This window comes from Pseudorasbora parva, chromosome 23 (assembly GCF_024679245.1).
Source record: "Pseudorasbora parva isolate DD20220531a chromosome 23, ASM2467924v1, whole genome shotgun sequence".
Taxonomy (NCBI): domain Eukaryota; kingdom Metazoa; phylum Chordata; class Actinopteri; order Cypriniformes; family Gobionidae; genus Pseudorasbora; species Pseudorasbora parva.
Genome location: NC_090194.1, coordinates 16,543,662 through 16,564,749, shown reverse-complemented (window position 1 = coordinate 16,564,749; position 21,088 = coordinate 16,543,662). Strand labels below are relative to the sequence as shown.

The window sequence follows — 21,088 nt, the reverse complement described above, 5'->3', positions numbered from 1 at the left end:
TTTTTGACTTTTTTTGACTGAATTGGTTTATTTAAATATCACATTTCAAGTTTTCAATAGATAGAATTATTGGTTATTGCAACTGAGGCATGTACAAAATAAGTTTCAGTTCATTTTTGTGAGAAAGAAAACCGAGGCGGCAGAAAGTTTCTTTCAAAGTCTTGTTTCTTTTTGCCTGTACAGTTTTGAATGATGTCTTAGCTGTATTTTACATTTTTTCTACTGAGAAAGTGACCCACTGAATTGTGAGTGTTACCCTAGTAGGATCTGTATTGCACTAATCCGACCTTCTAATCCCAATCCAAACCCTACCGTTACTACAGCGCCTACTATGGTCACAATTCGGCAGTACACCAGCACTTGGCCAGGTGTGCCAAAACGATTATTAAAAGGTGCCCTAGAATGAGTTGAAACAATTCTCCGATATCTACATAGAGGGTTTGTGGCTTATTTAAGGGAAAAAAAGTCCAGATAGTTTTACAGGTCCATTTACACCCTAGAAATTGTCCCTAGGATGTAATGCTCTGTTTTTGCCTTATTTGGAAGAGTCATGAATATTAATGTTGAGCTCTGCTCTAAATATTTCAGCAGCTCGCACAAGTTCAGTGAACTGGCTCGTGAGTCCTGACAGAACAGAACAACTGAATGACACTAAGCAGAACATCTCAAATGGAGATTGCTGAAATGCAGCCTACTTGTTTATTTGTGTTTTCAGATCATCCGCACCGCACGCGAGAGAGCTCGTGTGTATAGGTTTTGCCATATTGTACGTTTGGGTAAAACACTGCATAGTATACGTGTTGTTTTCACAGAAAAGCGCTGATTGAGGGAGTTTAATGACTGAAATCTGGCAACCGCAAGCAAGAACACTCGGACGCTCTTATTTTTCCCCCGACAAAACCAAAACCAGTGCTCTTTGTTCCAAGTTTTTTATTTTTTAAACTACATTTTAGACTCGTCTTTTTTCGTCAACGATATTGCATGTTTATATAACATGAGTCACAATCTGGGCTACGCAGTGACTGTGATGTACTCTGAAATACAAGCATTCAAAAACATTTCAGTTCTCAAAAATATATAAATGACGTTTTAACTTATATGGTGGAGAAGGGGACGTTATCTAGAATGATCTGCAAGCAACTAAACTAACATATGACATGCGTATCTACGGTTGTATTTTGTAATACAAAATATTAACCTGTCATTAGCCACTATTTAGTTTTGTATGGTACTTGGTGTTTCCTATTGTTACTGTACAAGCATCTTGCATTATCTAGACGATGATGTCTTTCTAAGAAACTTTCAATTTAATCAGAAATTGTTTAAACAGTCAATAAGTGGATAAATCACGACTTACTGCTTTCAGGAATACAGTTGTAATTGCCACTTTCTTCAGTTTTAGACGCTGAGCAAAGCTTGCTTGATATTGTCCAAGGTTAGAAAAACTGTCTGCGGTGAAATGGGCCGACCAAACGAACGATCTTGAATTAAAATTGTTGTGGTATCCGATTGTAAATAAACATCAACCATGACTATTGACATTTTTTATCTGTGGGAAGGGTAGAAATGTCCTCACGTCCCCGCACATCCTGGAACATGACGTGTGTCCATTAGAGCTGCTGTTTTTGCTATCCTCAAGTGAAGCTTGTTTACCTGTAGATCCCGATGATTCGCATCCGTGATGTCCATGTACTGAACTCTTATTATTCTTACTATGGCAAGGTTAATTCAATTTTTCATTCTAGGGCACCTTTAATAAACTTCAATATTTCATATAAAATAATCACAAAACACAATAGCACAATGTACTGTCAACATAAAAACTTACTGTTTAAACGCATGTTGAAGCGCTTTAATTAGTTATGTATATGGTTTGGTTTATCGTATCTGTGAATGGTAAAGTCTCACCTTCTTTGATTTGACCAGCCAGCCTTGACCTTTTTTAAAAATTGAAATGTAAAATATCTTGGATTATTATTTTGGATGGGTGTTACTAAGAATGAGCAGTAATAACAATCCAAGTGATTCTTCCTTTAGTACGAATAAACACTAGACATTTCTGATTTTAAGGAAACATCAGTTGTATTTATTATAATAAAAAAACATTTTTATCAGAACATTCGTGAACATTTTTTTTTACACATTTAGATACTAAGGCACTCATAACCAGCATGTGAACTAGTAATCCAACAAGAACCTGAGCTACACTGACCGCAGCTCAACATTTAGAGAGTTTACTTGAACTTCAGGAAACGGGTCTGCGTTTGGCACGTCTGAGGAAGGCTTTCTCGTTCCATTTGTTTGGCTCCAGCATGTGGGGTCCGTTGTGAACACAGAGGATGGTCATCTGCTCCGCGTACTGCAGGTTCTGTAGCAGCTACAAACACACACACAAACACACTGAATTACACACCCACATCAGTGAACACGTCACACAGCCATATTCAGTAAACCCACCTTAGGTGTGATGAAAAAATACTGAGATGTGTTCACACCGCAAGCGCTTCTCACAACAATGTCAAACACTCGTCTCTCATTGACCGGGTCCATCCCCTGCACACAAAACAACAAACACCAATCAAACACAAGAGTGACACGCACCTACACACTCCACCTGAGGAATAAAGAAAGGAAATACCACAACTATACTATATGCACTTACTAATGTAAGTGTTTCAGTCAGTAGCTAATTCTTCATTGTCAAAGTGTATATCTAATTAATGACGTAAATGTGTCTTTAGTGTTTTCAGTTTTGGTTTGAACTCTTTCCCTGCCACTGACAAAAATGTTTGGCTTTCTGTGTTTTCACTGTTATACGGTAGGAGGCGCTATTACGCAAGTACCGAATTTCCTGATCAAAACACAGTGAAGACGATGCAGAAACAAGCGATATCATGCAAGATGCAAATATAAAAACGAGATCATCAGCATTAAAAAGCATATAAATCAAAAGTGCCTAATGTTACTGTAGTAAATGTCGACTCAGGATGAGCTACAGGACTGTGAAGCTCTTGGGGGGAGGGGGGGGGGGGGGGGGGGGGGCTCCATCTGTGTTTTGATCATCGTTCTGAAACGATCTGGATGTAGTCTTCAAAAATGTGTTTTATGAAACTTGCCCACATTCAAGTGTTGATAAAAAATAGAAAGCATGAAGGTAGAAAAAACAGGTTTGTTTAGAAGCTGAGGGTCTGTTATTTATTTTGATATATAGCATGTTCAGATAAATATATTTGGGACCATGATATTTTTGTGAAAATTATCAAAAATATTGGCACTGGCTGACAACTTTATAAAAACAAATAAATTAAAAAAACGCTGGTGGGGAAAGTTAAGAATAACATTACTAGATGGACACCAGTGTTATTTTAGTATTAGAGATCCTATAACAGTTTTTTTAATAGCTTGAATGAATCAGTTATTGAAATGCTCCAAGTTGTGTTTGATGTTTGCTACATTCAGGAAGTACTTTCTTTGAGCAGACAAAATAAAAAGGGAGTTCATAAATCTGACTGCTTGTATCATTGATGTGCAGTAATATGGAAAATGAAGAAGCATTGTGATATCGTGAGGCCAGTAATGAGTCACACCCCAGCACATTCAAGCGCCTATAAGAAGGGATATTTTGGCTGGAATCCAAGTGTTGTGAGTGTTTACCTGGTTGATCTCGTCCACCACCCTGAAGGGGCAGCGGTTGAGCTCCTGCAGGGCCATGAGGTACAGCATGGTGGACACGCTGCGCTCTCCTCCGCTCTGATGGTGAGGCGTGAGCTCATGCATCTGTGCGTTGCTGCGAAACTTCACTTGGATGCGGATGCCGTACTTATCGTACTCCTCCTGAAACACATGTTCAACATGCTCCGTTTTCTAGAGTCTGACACCCAGTATTGGGTTGCTTAAAACTATGTTTGCAGTATAAAATGAGCGGGTGGCTCTCACAATCAAAGAAAGGAAACTTTGCTAACACGTACCCTTAAAAGTGAAGTAAGTTAGACACATGTTAAACTCATGAGTGGCATACTAATGTACAGAGTTAAGAGAATGCATTTCATCTCAGAATTGCAAACATTGAGCTTCCAGGCACCATCTAAACGTCTCTTTCCAGCTCAACCTATAGCAAGAGTTTAGGGGCGTGGCTTCTGAAGTAGGCAGAGCCAGAGGGTGTTTTGCCACTGTGGTTCCATGACTGATGTGTTACATTAGAAAAGACTTTCAGCTTCGATAGCAGAAGTGCAAGTCAAAATTCACTGCATTTAGCGCTTCAAAGATTAAACATGAACATGTCAATGGGAACAAGGGTAACGTGGATATGACGTCATTGACAGGCGACACAATGACACAGGCTGTTACACTGGTCAAAATGGCTGATTTCTCTAGATTTAAACACTGCTGGAAACATTTGGGATAATAAAGTAAACAAGTCAACAAAATATATAACATTGTTCTAGTGGGTTTTGGATATTTTAATCCAAAAACCTTACATATTGTACCTTTAATATGAAGCATGTTTAGGACAATGCACTTCCCCTGGAGCAGCTCACTCCAATTTTTCAGATGTGCTTGTAATATCAAACTACGGGACATCGATATTAACGGTTTTATCCCATCCTAAATCTGTTAAAAAATAAATATTCATATATCATACAGCCATACTAGTCATCACACTATCATAATAGTGTCGCAGAAACGACCAATTAGGACAGTCACCAGATTACAGTACGCCACTTCTCAGCCATTCCATGACCCAGCAAACAAGCACCAACCAACATCAGCAGACGGCGACAGTGATAACACTGATGCGACAAAACCTGACAAAGTGTTTGTTGGTCGGCTTCTGTCTGTGTAGTGTGAAGTGGCCTTTACAAACTTAAAAACTGCAGTAAAAAACAGTCAGCTGGGCGGAAACAGAAAGCATAATGTCTCATATGAGCCAGTACTGATCAGCTGTTGTGTATGAGAGAACAGGGCAGCCTGACGTATGAGTGCTTCAGAGCCAATGATGGCCATACTGTTGAAGAAAGGAAGAGAACGTGTCCTCACCTCATTCTCCGAGTGCAGATCCACCTCTCCAGCACACTGCATCGAACGAAAGAAATCACTGAAGCGCTCATTGATCTGATCCACCAGCTGCTTCAGAGGGTTCAGCCAGCGCTCTTTCGCCTAGGAAACATCAATACGTTTGGGAACTCTTCCTATCTGTAGGCATATTGAAGATGTTTGTGCGAGTCTTGCTTAGTCGGACGCACCTCAGCGATGTTTTGTCGGTAAGTCGTCAGATCGTTGGTCTTGTCGTCCAGCTCCATCTCCATGTTCTGAATCTCCTGTTCGCGTCGGTTATATTCCTCCACCACCTGAGGGTCAAAACCAGCAGCGCATGATTGAATAAAACCCCTTCTCTTCATTAAAAATTTCTATATTGAAGTATTTATGCTGCTAACTCTATCCTGCTTTCCAGATAGGAAGTTGTTCGCTTTGGAAGACTACATTCAGAATGAGATACTGGCTAATGAAATGCATCACGGAGACGTTTGATTCAAATTCAAGTAGCGGTTTTATGCAGGCTACAAATGCACATTTTAGAAGATCCAACAGCTGCATTCATCAAAGTTCGCTAGATTTATGGAATTAAATATTTATTAGATATTCAAAGACTTGTTTCAATGCCAAAATGTACATTTGCCGAATGCCGGCAGTGGATATTATAGTGTTTACTGGTTAATTACTAATAATAATAGAAGGACTAATATTTTTTATAGACTGTTTATTTTGTGTTTAATAATTTATTAGACAGATCTATCAAACAAAGACAGTAAACTAATGAAGATGGAGAATGGAAGCTTGGGCACTGGGTTCTCAGCAATGTCAAAATAAAAGTCCCGCTTTAGACAAAATCAGCACCGCTGGTCCTGGAAGTATTTTTTTCCATTCATTTCTTCCATTGGGATTTTAAAACGTTGGGATTTTAAGTATTTTGAGAGCAAATGGAGACTGACTTGATTATTTCATTCACAGTGCAGCATCATGGGAAATGTAGTTTCACTATGCAAAAAAAATATTTGAAATAATCTTGGCTGACGGCTTCAACAGAAGCAAATAGCATTGATTAACAACCTCGTAACTCACAGTACAGCTGTCTTGGTTTAAGTTAGTAAAAGTGTATTTCCCTATAGAGAAAACACATCAAGTTTTTACTTCCGGAATCCGACTGTTGGCCTTGGAGATAAATCGGCCAACCATTAGATAAAAGTAGGCGAATACAATTTAATTAAGATACTTATTTGAAATAAAATATTGCCATTAGAAGTTGCATATTTCAACTAATAAGGCTGGGAGAACAATTTGAAATTGGCATTCTGGTCATTTGCAAGGGGCTCATGGTTATCAGAGGATACTGGTAACTAATCCCAAAACGGACAAATATTGAGGAAAATATATTTCAGAAGCTAAATATATTTTTGGAGCTTTTGTGGGCATCCCAAATTACTTTATATATGTAAAGTTGAGAATCAAATAAACTAAAGGTGGAGTGTGATTAAGCTGATGTGTTTTTGGTCTCACAGCATCACTGAGGCCTGTGAAGCATTCGGCTCTGGTCTTCTCCTCATTCAACATGGCATCAATATCATCCAGTGTATCAGGCAGCTGGCTGAAGGCCTGAAAGGAAACGACACACATGATGTTGTAAAATAATGAATTAAACACGGAGGAGGACAACGGGAGGTAGACAGAACTCACTGCATGTAGTTCCTCTGGGACCGCCGCCTCTCCAGGATTCATGTTACAGATCTCACTGGCCCTCCTCATCAGGTTCTTACATGTGGCTAGAAGATTGTTTTTGATCTGGTCCAGCTTGGTATATGCTACCTGTACCAACACACAGACACATGTTCTGGGGTCTTACTGTGCAGCATTCATCAGTGGGTCAGGAATTTTTCATTAACTACATTAAAACATACTGCATTATCCTCAAATATTCTAATTCTCTATCTGAATAATTAGAGAACGTGCTTTGTGGTTAAAAACGCGAGACGTAGGAAGCACAAGCTCTAGAGTTTTTGTAGTCATGTGCTGTTGACGTAGTGTAAACAGTGCAGCACTTCCAGAACGCCATCTTACCATTGGCCAACGCTTCTCACATGAGCACTATGAGTCGTTCTGTCGTAGAACTAGGTAGTGCTGCACTGTTTGCACTAGGGCTGTCCTCGACTAAGGATTTAGACTATCGAATCAGAATTGTCGAATCTCTCTATGGTCGACTGATAGTCGAATCATCTGTGTGTGTGAATGGGTTGGGAGGGGCACGACATTTCTTAACACCCGCGAAGACTCGACCGTGAGATCGGTGGTCGAATCAGGCTCCGCATATCGATGCATCGAATCTTCGACTATTCGGGGTCACCCCTAGTTTGCACTATGCAACAATTTCTTCTTATCTGTGTCAGACTCTTACACTGTTGACGGACATCTGACAGACTGACTGACCTCTGCTTGCTTGAGTTCAGATGAACTGTCCCTGCAGTCCGTCTCCAGTTTGGTTTTCTCAGCAGAGAGACCTGCGCTCTGGAGGGCCAAGTACACCTTCTCCATACTCAACCTGGCCTTCGTCTACACACACACACACACACACACACACACACACACACACAAAGCCATGAGACAAGAACATCCAAGAGTATAAACCAACATGCAGAGAGCACAAACACACCTGCATGTGTCTCAAATACTCCTCCATTATGGCCACTTTCTTGTTGTTTACAGCAGCAATCTTGGCATTCGTTTCCTCTTCAATTGCCTCCAAGTTGATCTTATTTTGCTCCATCTGCTTTAAACTACACACAGAGAAAAACACAACAGTGAAAAGGGCCTAGTATGGGATGAGAAAGTTTGATTTGGACAAGCCCTTCATCCAAAGTTTGAGCAATAGCAATGAGATGCCTTAGCAAACACTGCTAATAATATGAAAAAACAAACGCAGAGATGGTTTTTGGCAGAATGTACCTGTCCTGTTTTGTACTGATTTTCTGCTCCAGTTGTCTCTTCTTGCCTTTCAGCTCAGACAGTTTCTTCTTCTTAGCACGCAGCTCATTATCACGGCGCTCTAGTCTGCCTTGTTGCTCACGGATGGCTGCCATCCGTTCATCAATTCTCTGAACATTACTCTGTGCTGCCTGTCAACAAGATGGATCGAATTAACGTTAAGTACTGTAGTTTGTTTAACCAATATTAATCACTTAAACATATTACATTATATAAATTATTCTGAATATAACTTCTGCACAAAATAGGAATAGCGCATAAAATAATTGTTAATAAAAGCACAGTTTCCATCCCATGTGTTTCCATCCCAAGAGAACAAAATCGTCACTTCCTGAGAAATTGGTACAAAATATTTGTGATAAAAATGGAAGTTGCTGCGATCAGGAATGCAACTGCTAATGACGCTGTCAGGTTCTCTTACATTTGGAAACAATCATGTGAGGCGCTTCTGCGAAGGAATGAAACCAAATCACATTCTGATGACAAACATTAGATCAGGCATTTTAGAACGACCAAACCAACATTTGAGATGCTGTGTGACGCTATTGGTCCGCTGTTAGTCTAATTATCCAATCACATCCTCTGTTGAGGCAAAATACTTTTTTTTTTTTGCACATCAAGAGATTTAGAGATTTATCCAGTAAATGTGTTTCCATCTTAGTTATGTCTTCTTAGTTTGGAAAAAAAAATTATCCACCTCAATTGAGTGCATTTTTTACGCAGCTTTAGAATATATGCATATCTTGGCATTTTCATACAACTTTTTATGCAATATCCCAAAATGTGCATAAAAATAGGTGTATGGAAAGATAGCTAGTGTGTGAGAGATGAGCTTCACTCACTCTCATTTGCTCCTCCAGGTGGCGTCTCTCGTCTACATCTATGGCCGTGGTGAGGAACTGTGAGGGCCGCAGGGCTGAGTTACTGGAGACCACGTTATTAGAGTAGGAAGACTTCTTCACGGTGTACTTCTCCTCCGCTGTGTAGATCATCCTCAACTGAACATCTCTTATCACCTGCCACAGAAAAATTAGTCTTTAGAACCATATGAAATTAGTTTTATTTTTTTCTAAATTCTATTTTTGAATCAATTGATTTCATAAAACTTTTAAATTAAATAATTTTACCAAACATAAATTTCTCAAATTCTGTTATTTGATAATTTAATACAAATGTAGTAATGTCCTCATTACAATTACAAAAACAGTTCATTTGTTAATGTCCTCATACAATGAGATGGCAGACGCTAAAATAGGTCTGAAAGAAATTGAAGAAAAATGTGTTATGCGATATCTTGATAATGCAATATTCGACATGCTGTGTAAAATATATTTAAAAACTGAAAATCATACCAAAATACAGTGTTTCACATTCTTTCTGGGAAAAGAAAGCATCACTACAACTTTTGAAAGTGAACAGCAGTGTTTAAGCATTAAATAAGTAAAAAAACAAAACAAAAAAACAAAAACATTTTAACAGTGTAAAAAAATAAAAAAATAAATGATTTAAATAACAAATCTTTGCTCACCTTGATAATATATTGTCATGTCAACTGGAAAACTTTAAAGGAACTGTATGTAAGAAATGTATTTCAATTAATTATACAATGGCCCTGATATGTCACTAGACATTCAGAAATAATGTTAATTTCAAATACTTATGTCACTGACAACAGTAGTTCAGCCAGGATATTGTCATTTAAAAGATGTTGTTGCAGCCCTCAACTGATGTTGACATGTGTTTTGGCCTGAAGCTCCGCCCTCCACCTATCTACCAATCACGAAGTCCATAGTGTTTTGGCATCCGGGTTGCCAGATCTGCTCTAGTTACCACAGCTGCAGCTACAAACGTTCCTGCTGAATCCTGCAGTCTATCTGGCAACCTCGAGTCAGGGGGGAGGGGGAAAGGGGATACACCGCTCTACAGTCATTTGAAAGTGATTGCAGTGCCAGTTTTGGCCACAATCTTACATACACTTCCTTTAAATAAAAATGAAATAAACAGTGCTTTAAGTTTTTCAGGTAGGGCTACATTAGATATTTGACAAGTAGCATTCCACTTAGAAATAATACAGAAACAAAATAAAAATAAAACAGTGTAGTAGGGGTGGGCAATATACTGGTAGACACGATTAACCTTAAATCACAGGAACCTAAGCTTGTACCCTCTGCCAACTACATGATGTCTATAAGGATTTTCGGTTAACGTCCCAGCTGAATGAAGGAGGACCCACCATCTCGATCATGCTCTTGGTCTTCTCTGTTCCTACAGGTACATCATTGACTTTGTACTGATGGCACAAGTAACTCATAACCTCCTCAGGAGCATCAAACAGCTCGCGCAAGTACGAGAAGAAGCCATAATGCCTGCCAAAAATAATTTTATACACATAATTAATACATTTGCTGAATAAGATGTCTTGGTACAGGTCAAGGAAAAGGTGTTACTTTAGAGTCTCGAGGGATCGTGACGGTGGTCTTCCAGAGCAGGATTCCATTGGAGCGATGACGCTGTTGACTCGTAGCTTCTGTGAGTCTCGCACCTGAGAAAACAAGCCTCATCTCACTGATTTTACCTAATTTATCATCTATTATAGTTTATTATGCTATGATTTTATTGTATTATCATATAAATTAAAGCTTTAAACTGTAAATAGATATGGCACATTTTGTTAACAAGGTTTCAAACTTTTACAAACTTTATATGAAATTAATAGAAAATTGTTCATATAATATTTAGTTCAACCTCCTGAAGTGAACAATTAAAAATTTTCCTCCACTGACCATTTGTTGAAATTAAAAGAAAAAAAATTGTGTCAGATTAGATCTAAGTAATAGATGGTATGCTTCCCACCTCTGCCATAAATCTCTCCATGTCCTTCTGTTTCTGAAAGACGAAGGCTCTTAAGTCATTTACAGGAATGTGACTCTCAATGTATTTTGCATGCCGAGCATCACGTACGTTTATCTGGAAAAAAAGAGTGAGAATATTAAAAAAAATCTGCTTGAACAGCCATCTCCAGAAAACAGCAAGTGATCAGCTGCTGGGCTCTCACCACCAGCATCATGGGCTCGTGGACATTGCCTTCAAAGCGGTCACGGTTATTCCTCAGCCACATGAGGGCGGTGTAGGTGTCACGGAAACGGCTGCGCAGTTTATCCTCTTTCACCTTCATCATGTCCTCCAGACTCCTCAGACGATTCTGCAAACCTTCAAAACAACAACCAACAAACTAAAAATGAGCACAAGATGATGAGTTGATAGAATTGATATTCAAAATTTTTTTTGGTTTCTCCACATGCAAAGATGTACACCATTATAACTCCAAAATTTCCTGTTTATAAGACATGATTTGTATGTTTTTCTTTGCTTTTAAAGTGAACTAAAATATTACGTATAAATTCTCCATAAGCTTCGTCTTTATCTCTGCGCAGGTCCAAATTCTCGCCCTCCAGTTTGGCTTTTTCTTCCTGGATGTTCCTCAGCTCTGCGTTAACAGCCTCGATCTGAGGCGTGACGTCCTCCATGCCGTCCATGTTCTGCAGATCCTTCTGCAGGTCTCTGATCATGAGCTGCGTGTGTCCAATCCGCTTCTGCCGGTCCGCCTCCTCTGTCTGCTTCAGACTTAGGTCCTGTCTAATGTCATCAACCTTGCAGTTGACAAAGGAGAAAGTGATCAGTAAGTGTTTTATTAGTGTTATTAAGCAGTGTTTCTCAACCGGTGGGTCGCAAGACCATTTTAAGTCATGGCGTATGTTAGCCTTAACAATGCTTTGTGTTTTTGTTATTGACGTTTTAAACAGGCTACTTGTCTGGTTGGGCAAGTAAAATTGTCTTTCTTTAGAATCTCTTCTAGCCCAATGCCATTACTTCCGTCAAAGAAGGTCAAAAACCCGGCGCGATCGCAGATATATATATATATATATATAGATTCCTCATTAGTGCCTGCGCGGATGTTGTGGATCGGTTGAATTATGCATCTATGTCAATATATATCTATGATTGCGCCGGGTTTTGGCCTTACTTGACGGAAGTAATGGCATTGGGAATACCAGAAGAGCTTCGTCCGATAGGAGGTAAAAAAAATAACATATACTGTTCAGTTTCCTGCAGAAACCGATCATTTTGTGTCTTAAGACTTTAATGTGACGCCATGAGCCACAGGGTTTAATATGGATTCGTATGTCTGTGTGTGTTTTTACTCATAGAAAACACCTCATTGACATGCATTATATGAGCAACGGTTGGAGTTAAAAATCTGCATTTGTGTTCTACTGAAGAAACAAACGCAGGTAAGCAGATAAACATAAAATTAAACTAACCCTTTAAGAGCGTAAAGAAGATGTTTAATTGATTATGTGGTTATCATATGTGGGATGGTACTTTTTAAATTATTAATACCTAGTTCAAATTCCTAAATATTTGGGTTGAGGTGCCATGCAAAACTGTGGGTCCAATGGCCAAACCAGCTGAGAACCACTGTTATAAAACACTCTCTTAAATGTTTCATAATGTTTCACAAACCTCTTTATTCCTCAGTTCAAGCTGATCATGTTTCTGTTTACATTTCTGAGACGCCTCTCTGATACTGGCGGTCTGAAAAAAACAAACAGTGGCATTCATTTAATATGAAAAAGGAGATGAAACAGATTGTTAGTAATAGGGTTTGTGATTTGTGTTGACCTTCTCTTTCATCTGCTGCTCGATGGGCTGCAGCTGACTCTCCACCGAGCGGATCTTTCTAAGCAGCGGCTCCTGAGCTTCTTTCAGCGACTTCAGCTTCCTTTTCATTTCCTCTCTTGCCTTCTTCACCCCCTCCAGCTCTTTACGTGTCGTCTCATACTCCTTAAATTAGAAACAGAGAATAGTTTGAAATACATCCAGTATGAACAAATGATTTGATCAAAGGGACATATTTTCACTTAAACCTTGGCAAGTCAATAAGGGCTTTTTATTGACACCGATTGTGTGATGCAATATTAAGCTTTCTGGTTACCAACATCTCTAGCTATGTTTCCAACCATAGCATTTTTTGCAAATTGTGGGACATTGCACCAAATGCTGGATGGAAATGCTAAAATGCACAAAAATTGTATTCACAAAATTGAGGTGGATCATTTTTTGTATCTGATAACTAGACATGAGCAATAAGCTACTATGGAAATACAATTACTGAATAAATTCCTCATCGAAAATGCCTCACCAGAAGATATGATTGGATAACTGGACTAATCAGAGAAGCAGGTTAATTCCACAGCATCTCGAATATTGTTTGAGTCATTCTGAAATGCCTGAGTCAAAGTTTGTCATCAGAATTGTTAGGTTTAATGACCTCCCAGAACTGTCTTTCCCAATTGTGTTTATAAACACTAGCATCTGCCTCCGAACGCAACATGACAGCATTTGTTACTTGTTATCTTTGTTATCTATGCGCTCTGAGGCGCATGTATTTTCATGTAGTGAAAAAAGTCACAGTGGCTTTCCTATGGAAGCATGTTTCCACCACAAAATAAGAAATAAAATAAAAAGATAACTGGAACTTTTTATCTCACAATTCTGAATTTTCTCATTTGAAATGAATATATAATGAAGATTCATTTCTCTCAGGAGAGCTTTTTAGCACTAAATGCAACAAAATAAAACACAACGAATGTGCACAATTACGACTTATGATCAATACCAAAGAAACCGTCCACTCCGGTTTTGGGAAAGTTTAGCTTAGTAAGATTGGGCACTCACCACCCAGGGTTTCTTCTTCTCGAGCATCTGGATCCTGTCCAAGTGTCTCTTCTTCATGTAGTAACGTTCAACATCATGCTTGCTCCTCTCATTCCTCTGTTTGGCCTTCTCTAGGAAGTTAGCTTTCTCCTTACAGACATTCTGTTCAAGTACCACAAATATCATAGAGTAACATTGGGTAAAAGGGTTGACCACAATATACTGGATTTCACTACAAGAAATGCGTTTACCTCCAGTTCCCTCTCCTTGCTGCGAAACGTCTTGAGCTCGCAGTGAAACTCATACATTTCTGGTGGTCCGACAGATTTCTCAGTGGCTTCAAGAAGCTCGATCTTACTCATCTTAGCAAACTCACCGACCTTCTCCTGTGACACCAGATCAAAGGCAGAGTATTGATTAAAGAAGACCCATAATGCCATTTTACGTCTTGATTTTGTTTTTGGTCTCTACTAGTATAGGTTTCCAAGCTTGAATGTTAAAAAATAGAGAACATTTTTCACATATTTGACATTGTTGCAGCACCTCTCTTCCCAGTTTGTCAGTAACACTTTTTTTAGTTCCTGTCTCTATGAAGCCCTTCCTGAAAAGTGCAATCTGATTGGTCAGCTGGAACAGAGTACAGAGTATTACGTGTGTTTGGGAAAATGTCCCACCCCTTAAAATATGAACAGTACCAACCCTGGTGCTGTGATTGGTCTGCCTGAACCCCTTCCTCAGGGGTTATCATTAGGGTTGAGTACCGAACTTTTTACTTTTAAAGGCACCGACCGAATTGCATCGGTACTACCGAGTACCGATTCACATTAAATCAATCGGTACCAAATTTCGGTACCTGAGAACGAATCTGATGATAGTGTCAGTGAATATTAAATAGCAAAAAGACTATTTAAATATGAATCATGCGTGGTTCTGTGTGAATGAATGGCGCAGACATACGGTTTAATTTACCTCACACACACACGAAAAGTGACGGTCTCGTGTTTCCATCCCTACAGTCTCAAATATAGACATGAATGCATAAACATCATCTAGAGCCGCTCTGAGAGTCACTTCATCAACATTTGACTGTTTCATTTGAGAAAAACTAGTCATATCATAAATACAGAAATTCAATGGTTAAATTGTGAATGCTACCTAACCCTAGTCATCATGCTCCCTCTGCATGTGTAATTACACGTCTACATGGACAACAACGCAAAGTATAAATTAAAATCCACAGCGTAGAGGCTACAGCGCATGTCCGATGCAAAAGTATAAATCAGCCGTAAGACATGACTATATTGTTACAGCTTGTTAATCATTTATATAACATTATATCCAATGAGTGATGAATATGCATGCCTTCAGATGAATCACACACGTATATAATAATGCTGGCTTGTTATGGTGTGTTTAAAGATGAATTGTAATATTTGCTGCTACAGCACATATAGGGGATAAATAAATGAGGAATGAACAGTAAAATGTGGCGTTTCATTCTGTCACGGGGGGGGGGGGGGGGGTGTAATTAGGAATGCTGTAACAAAAAGACTTTTCACATGTCTCTGCCTAAAGTTAAAGGCAAGTCTTGAGTCAAATGTTGCGACAAGCGTGAATTGAGTCATGTCGCAGACTCGAGTTTCCATCTCTGGTGCGCACGGCGATAGAGAACAACTCCCTTTGGAGTGCTTTGTACCTTTACTTTTTTCATGCTTAACAGCAACATTGCAAACTAAAGATGAACATGGGAAAAAAAGCATAATATGTCCTAGTGCTGGCCGGTATAATGGTTCATACCGAATACCGGTATTTATTTTTGTTAGCATATGAATTTTGATTATACCACAATATGTCGCTTTAAACAACGTTTGGAACGCGGCGCAGCGCCTCACAGTTTGAGAAATCGCCCACTGAAGCATCATTCACTATTCTCCACTTATATTGTTCGCTTGAAGGAGTGAATGAAAACGAGCGCGTGAAGTCGGACAGCCGTTTTGTGTACATCGGCTGTACACTCGTTATTACTGTGCAATGTAAGATTAAATGAGTGCACTCCAATGTCCAATTGATCACGGACACCACTACAAATGGCTGTCCCCTCAATTAATGTTTGTAGAGGGCAATTTCGGATTCAGCCCTTGATTACAGCGGAGAATTCAAACTTCACATTTCAGAGCGGAGCGAGTGCGTTTACGTTTTTTATGGACCTATTTCACATACTCTAATGCTCTAAACATGAACTAACAGCGTTTATGGGCACATATTTCATCACGTCTTCTTCAAATGAAATGTAAAGGACACGCATACAACCGTAAGTCTGATCACGACAGCAATGACACCATAGATTTGGCTACAATTTTCTAAAATTTTCACTCATAACAGTAACATAGGGCATTCTAGTCAATCTACTGCGGTATTTCCTCTCTCAATTAGTAGAAAATGTGGTTATCACATGGTCATGCAGGGGAAAAAATAGTGTCATATACCGCGAAACCGATATAATTTAGAAAAATACCGTCATATACATTTTTGGTCATACCGCCCAGCACTAATATGTCTTCTTTGAAAAAGAAAAGTAGTACTTCAAAACTTTACGGACATGTTTGGCAATATATATATATTATATATATATATATATATATATACACAATATATGTATGTATGTATATATATATATATATATATATATATATATATATATATATATATATATATATATATATATAGCAATAAAAGCACATCATTATAATAACAACACTCACCTGTGGCAGGAACTGACACAAGTTCCCGACCTGAATGTGCAGCTCTTTCACAGCCTCCTCCACAGCCTTTTGACTGGCGTGTTTTTTATTGAGCATCCATGATGACTGGTTGTTCTCCACCTGGATCTCTCTGGTGATTATCAAGTTTCCACTTGCTCTGTATCTGGACACAAAGAAAAGCAGAGATGAACTGAGCAGCTCTACATCTTTCCAAGGACTTTTGGAATTGTAAATTGTACAAATATATATACATCATACTTACAACTCGATTTCAACTGAACCTTTATTACACCCTCGCTTCACATACAGACCAACCTAGAAACAGAAAAATATTGGTAACACTTTACAATAAGGTTCATAGTTAAAGGGGGGGTGAAATGCTGTTTCATGCATACTGATCTTTTTACACTGTTAAAGACTTGGAATCCCATACTAAACATAGACAAAGTTTCAAAAGTTAAGGTGGACGTTTGATGGGAGTATTTCTTTGTCAAAAATACTACTTCCGGTTAGTCATAAGTTTCGGCAAGTTTTTTGAGATCATGCGTCCCCTTTGACGTTAATGGGGGCGGAATTTCCTTGTATGGGCCTTACGGACAATTCTACCGGAAGCGCGTGAGAGAGAGAGAGGGAGAGAGCGAAAGTAACAGGCTACGCCCATCAAAGCGCTGGCTTGTAGGATGCTGGACAGGTGATGTGCACATAACAATGTCACCAAAAAAGTGCGTTTTTGGTTGCCAGACCAAGACAGTCCTGCACAGATTCCCCCAAAACCCCCGCGTTAAGGCAACAGTGGATGTAATTTGCTTTTCCGGATCAGCAACTGAGTTGCGCGAATGTTTATATCTGTTCGCTGCATTTCGGTGCCGACTGTTTCATAAACAAGGCCCAGCTTGACACCGGATTTTCCCGATCGCCTAATGCTGAAGGATGGAGCAGTCCCAACGTTAGTACCGCAGGCTGTGAGTAAGACTGCTTCAAATGTCTGTGTTTTTGCCTATGCTCATCAAGTAGCCCAAACATGATCACGTATAGTTAATTGATCAATGGAGCATGCGATGTGTAGTGCGTGTACATTTGTTTAGCTTGCCACTATATGTGTAACTTTATGTTTGTGTATTGTAAAAGCACTCTAAACAACAATACACAAAGAGTGGGGAAATATGTTGAACTAAATAAGCGCGCTTCTTCATTCAAATGCGCTACTATTCCGTGTCTTTCTATGTAAACACTAACTTAGCCTGCCGTGCAAAACCAGTCCGCTTACTGTCTACTACACAAACCACGCGTAAACACACAAACACACGTGCACAACTGCACTTCCCACATGTACACCTTCTAAGACAAAAATACGACGATATAATTCAAGTATAAATATGTAAATAACACAAGTCGCTAAGCATATTATATAGTTAGTGTATAACTTGTACCACATAGAGACGTCCTGCTCTAGTCGTTTTTGCTGCTGCTCCTGTTCAACTGCAGCCTCTGGGTCTGATTCCGGATCATAGATGTATGGCTGTATCTGATTAAAAGCCATATTTTTATTTTGAATAAAGTTTTTTTCCCGCTGTTAGGGATGACACAGCTTTACGACGCACTCGACTCAAACACAATAGCAGCAGCGAGCACACGTCATTATTTAGCTCCGCTCACACGATACGCCCCCACCCGCTCGGCTTTTTTCGGAAAGACTCGGAACAGCGCATCTTTCTTATATAATTATAAAAAAAATAAAGACTTTTCGGAGATATGCAGGATGCAATGCTACTCTATAGGTACTCAAGATTGACATGACACTGACTGAAACTGAGTGTTTCACCCCCCCTTTAACATGAACTAATGATGAACTGCACTTACAAAGCATTTGTTTTAAATCTTTTTTAATGTTAATATCAACATTTACTAATGTATTAAAAAATCTTGTTAACATTAGTCAATGCAATGTGAACTAACATGAACAAACCATGAACAGCTGTATTTTATTAACTAACGTTAACAAAGATAAAATAATGCTGAACAGAGGTGTTGTTCATGGTTAGTTCACGTTAACTAATCCATAAACTAATGTTAACTAATACAACCTTATTGTAAAGTGTTACCAAAATATCCAGTTAATTTATTTTTTGGCACAATGCTATTTTAGTATCATTGATGTACTAATTTAATTTGTATTCATATTTGAATGTTTTTATTTTTATATTTTCCATTTTCATTCTTAAGTTTTGGTAATTTGTTATGTTTTTGTCTTTTCTTAGTTTTATAAGTCTAGTTTTCATCAAATTTTATTTCCGTTTTAGCCATTTATTAATGGAAATGAAAGTTAAACTAAATGAAAATGAAATATTTTTAACATGCAAATAGCTGACATGAAATGAGTGTATTTTATATCTTATTCCAAGTAATGAGAATGTTTATTTATGGTATTAGTTTTAGTTTAATAACCCTTGCATGAGATGAGGTGTTTCTGAATGTTAAATCTGAAAACTGTATAGAAAAAAGAAAACATTTTCAATATCTTACGTTAGTGCTAATTAAAGTGCTAACAAATTCCCTAAAATGTCCACTTTTGAGTTAAATTAAGTTTAAATTATTATTTCACATTAGATGTAAAAACTCTTTCTATTAGTATCCCTGCTAATATAAAAAGTAAAAGTTTAGATTTACTGTCTTGTACACTTTTTGCAAAGAATCTACAAATGTAAAATTTGCATTTGCATATTTGTGAATACTGTGTGTGTGTGTGTGTGTGTGTGTGTGTGTGTGTGTGTGTGTGTGTGTGTGTACTAACTACTAAACTACACAGATATGTTCAGTTGATGTGCATTGATTGGAAGCGTTCATGACACTTTTACAATCTAAAACAGGTTTGAAGTGTAACGCAAGCTGTCAGATAGCTCTCGGGAGACTCGCCTTGTCCCCTCGGCCCAGGACGGCTGTTTTTCCAGCCAGGCCCAGGCAGATAGCGCACACGATGCTGGACTTCCCTGTGCCATTGGCTCCCACGATCATGTTGAGCTTGGGCCCAGGGAAAACTTCTGAATGATCGTAGGTGCTAAGAACAGAGATGAATGTATTTACAAACATGATTCAACAAGACTGAATTTGACAATAACTACTTAAATTGCACTTACAGGAAGTTACGCATGGTGATGCGGAGGATAGAGCCCTCCACAAAACCACCTGCGTCGCCATTTGTGCTGGTGGAGGGTGTCGCTTCGCGGTTGGAGGGCTGAGAGTTGTTTAATTCGTGACTTATTCGTTTTCTCTTCTGCGGCAGCTCCATTACCCCCTCACCGACGGTTGATTAGCAAGCAGTCCCACATCACTTTCGTTTCGCGCCTGTGTGTTGTGAGTAAGTCGCCGTGTGATTGGCTCACAGTAGTCACATGACGTGGGGGAGGGGTGTATGTCATATGATTTGGGTGATTTGTGTTCATATAAGCACTAGATGGCAGTAAAGACTTACCCTTCGATAGACTCATGAATAGACTACATTTAACCATAGACTGTAAAAATTTGGACATGAATATATATATATATATATATATATATATATATATATATATATATATATATATATATATATATATATATATATATATATATATATATATATATATATATATATATATATATATATATATATATATATATATATATATTGCATACACACACACACGGATCTGTATATATATATATATATATATATACCGATCAGGCATAACATTATGAGGTGACATTATCTCATCATCATCGGCACCTGCTGTTAGTGGGTAATTCATCTATCTGAGCAGCAACTGAACATTTTGTCCTTAAAGTTGATGTTCGAAGCAGGAAAAATGGGCAAGCGTACGTATTTGACCGAGTTTGACATGGGCCAAATTGTGATGGCTAGACGACTGGGTCAGAGCATTTCCAAAACTGCAACTTTTGTGGGGTGTTTTTGGTCTGCAGTGTAGGCTATCTATCAAAAGTGTTTCAAGGAAGGAACAGTGGTGAACCTGCAACAGGGTCATGGTTCATTGATGCACGTCGGGCCCAAGAGTTCAAATGTTGGTGCTGTCTTTCTAGACCTAAAGCAAGCTTTTGATACTGTTAATCACAAAGTTCTTTCAGAAAATTAAAACATTTTCTGAACGAGCTCTCAGCTGGATAAAATCATACCTGTCCAGTAGAAAGCAATGTGTTTGTGTTAAAAAATTCAAATATCTTCGAGTAATTTAGGACTCCACCCTAACATTCAAACGTCATGTTAAAAAAGATGGAAAATAAAGTTAAATTCAATTTGCAGAATTTTAAACACGTTAGGCCATTTCTTGACACCAAAGCTGCCAAGTTGTTATATGTAATATGATCTTTTCACATATTGAGTATTGTTTTATAAACTGGTCATTAACTAGCATAACTATACAGTTAAAGGGTTCACCCAAAAATGAAATTTATGTCATTAATGATTCACCCTAATGTTGTTCCACACCCGTAAGACCTCCGTTCATCTTCGGAACACAGTTTAAGATATTTTATATTTAACGTTAGTCCGACAGAGTATAAGTGTATGCACACTATACTGT

General features: G+C 38.5%; 1 protein-coding gene across 2 annotated transcripts; it reads right to left on the bottom strand.

Moving 5' to 3' along the window:
- Positions 1 to 2,056: 2,056 nt before the first annotated feature.
- Positions 2,057 to 19,878, bottom strand: smc5 (structural maintenance of chromosomes 5). Of its 2 annotated transcripts, XM_067433731.1 has the most exons (24): positions 19,649 to 19,878; positions 19,428 to 19,569; positions 16,777 to 16,829; positions 16,515 to 16,677; positions 14,004 to 14,138; positions 13,774 to 13,914; positions 12,718 to 12,879; positions 12,559 to 12,630; positions 11,429 to 11,684; positions 11,090 to 11,244; positions 10,888 to 11,001; positions 10,482 to 10,576; positions 10,268 to 10,400; positions 8,877 to 9,050; positions 7,996 to 8,165; positions 7,703 to 7,826; positions 7,480 to 7,602; positions 6,733 to 6,861; positions 6,556 to 6,651; positions 5,244 to 5,348; positions 5,038 to 5,157; positions 3,655 to 3,834; positions 2,458 to 2,553; positions 2,057 to 2,377 (listed from the first exon to the last, which is right to left on the bottom strand). In XM_067433731.1, exons 1-24 carry the CDS (start codon positions 19,798 to 19,800, stop codon positions 2,246 to 2,248), a joined length of 3,222 nt encoding a protein of 1,073 aa, XP_067289832.1. In that variant the 5' UTR covers positions 19,801 to 19,878; the 3' UTR covers positions 2,057 to 2,245. The 2 variants fall into 2 exon arrangements, with proteins under 2 accessions (XP_067289832.1, XP_067289831.1); XM_067433730.1 differs by having other exon boundaries at positions 6,556 to 6,861.
- Between the last annotated feature and the right edge of the window lie 1,210 nt (positions 19,879 to 21,088).

Bases quoted from the DNA above. Each gene is read 5' to 3' on its own strand.
- smc5 (XM_067433730.1), bottom strand. From the start codon at position 19,800: ATGGAGCTGCCGCAGAAGAGAAAACGAATAAGTCACGAATTAAACAAC. The intron at 16,678-16,776 runs GTAAGTATGATG...CTTTGTGTCCAG, and splicing joins GGTTCAGTTGAAATCGAGTT to ATACAGAGCAAGTGGAAACT. The intron at 8,166-8,876 runs GTGAGTGAAGCT...TCTTGTTGACAG, and splicing joins ACCTGGAGGAGCAAATGAGA to GCAGCACAGAGTAATGTTCA.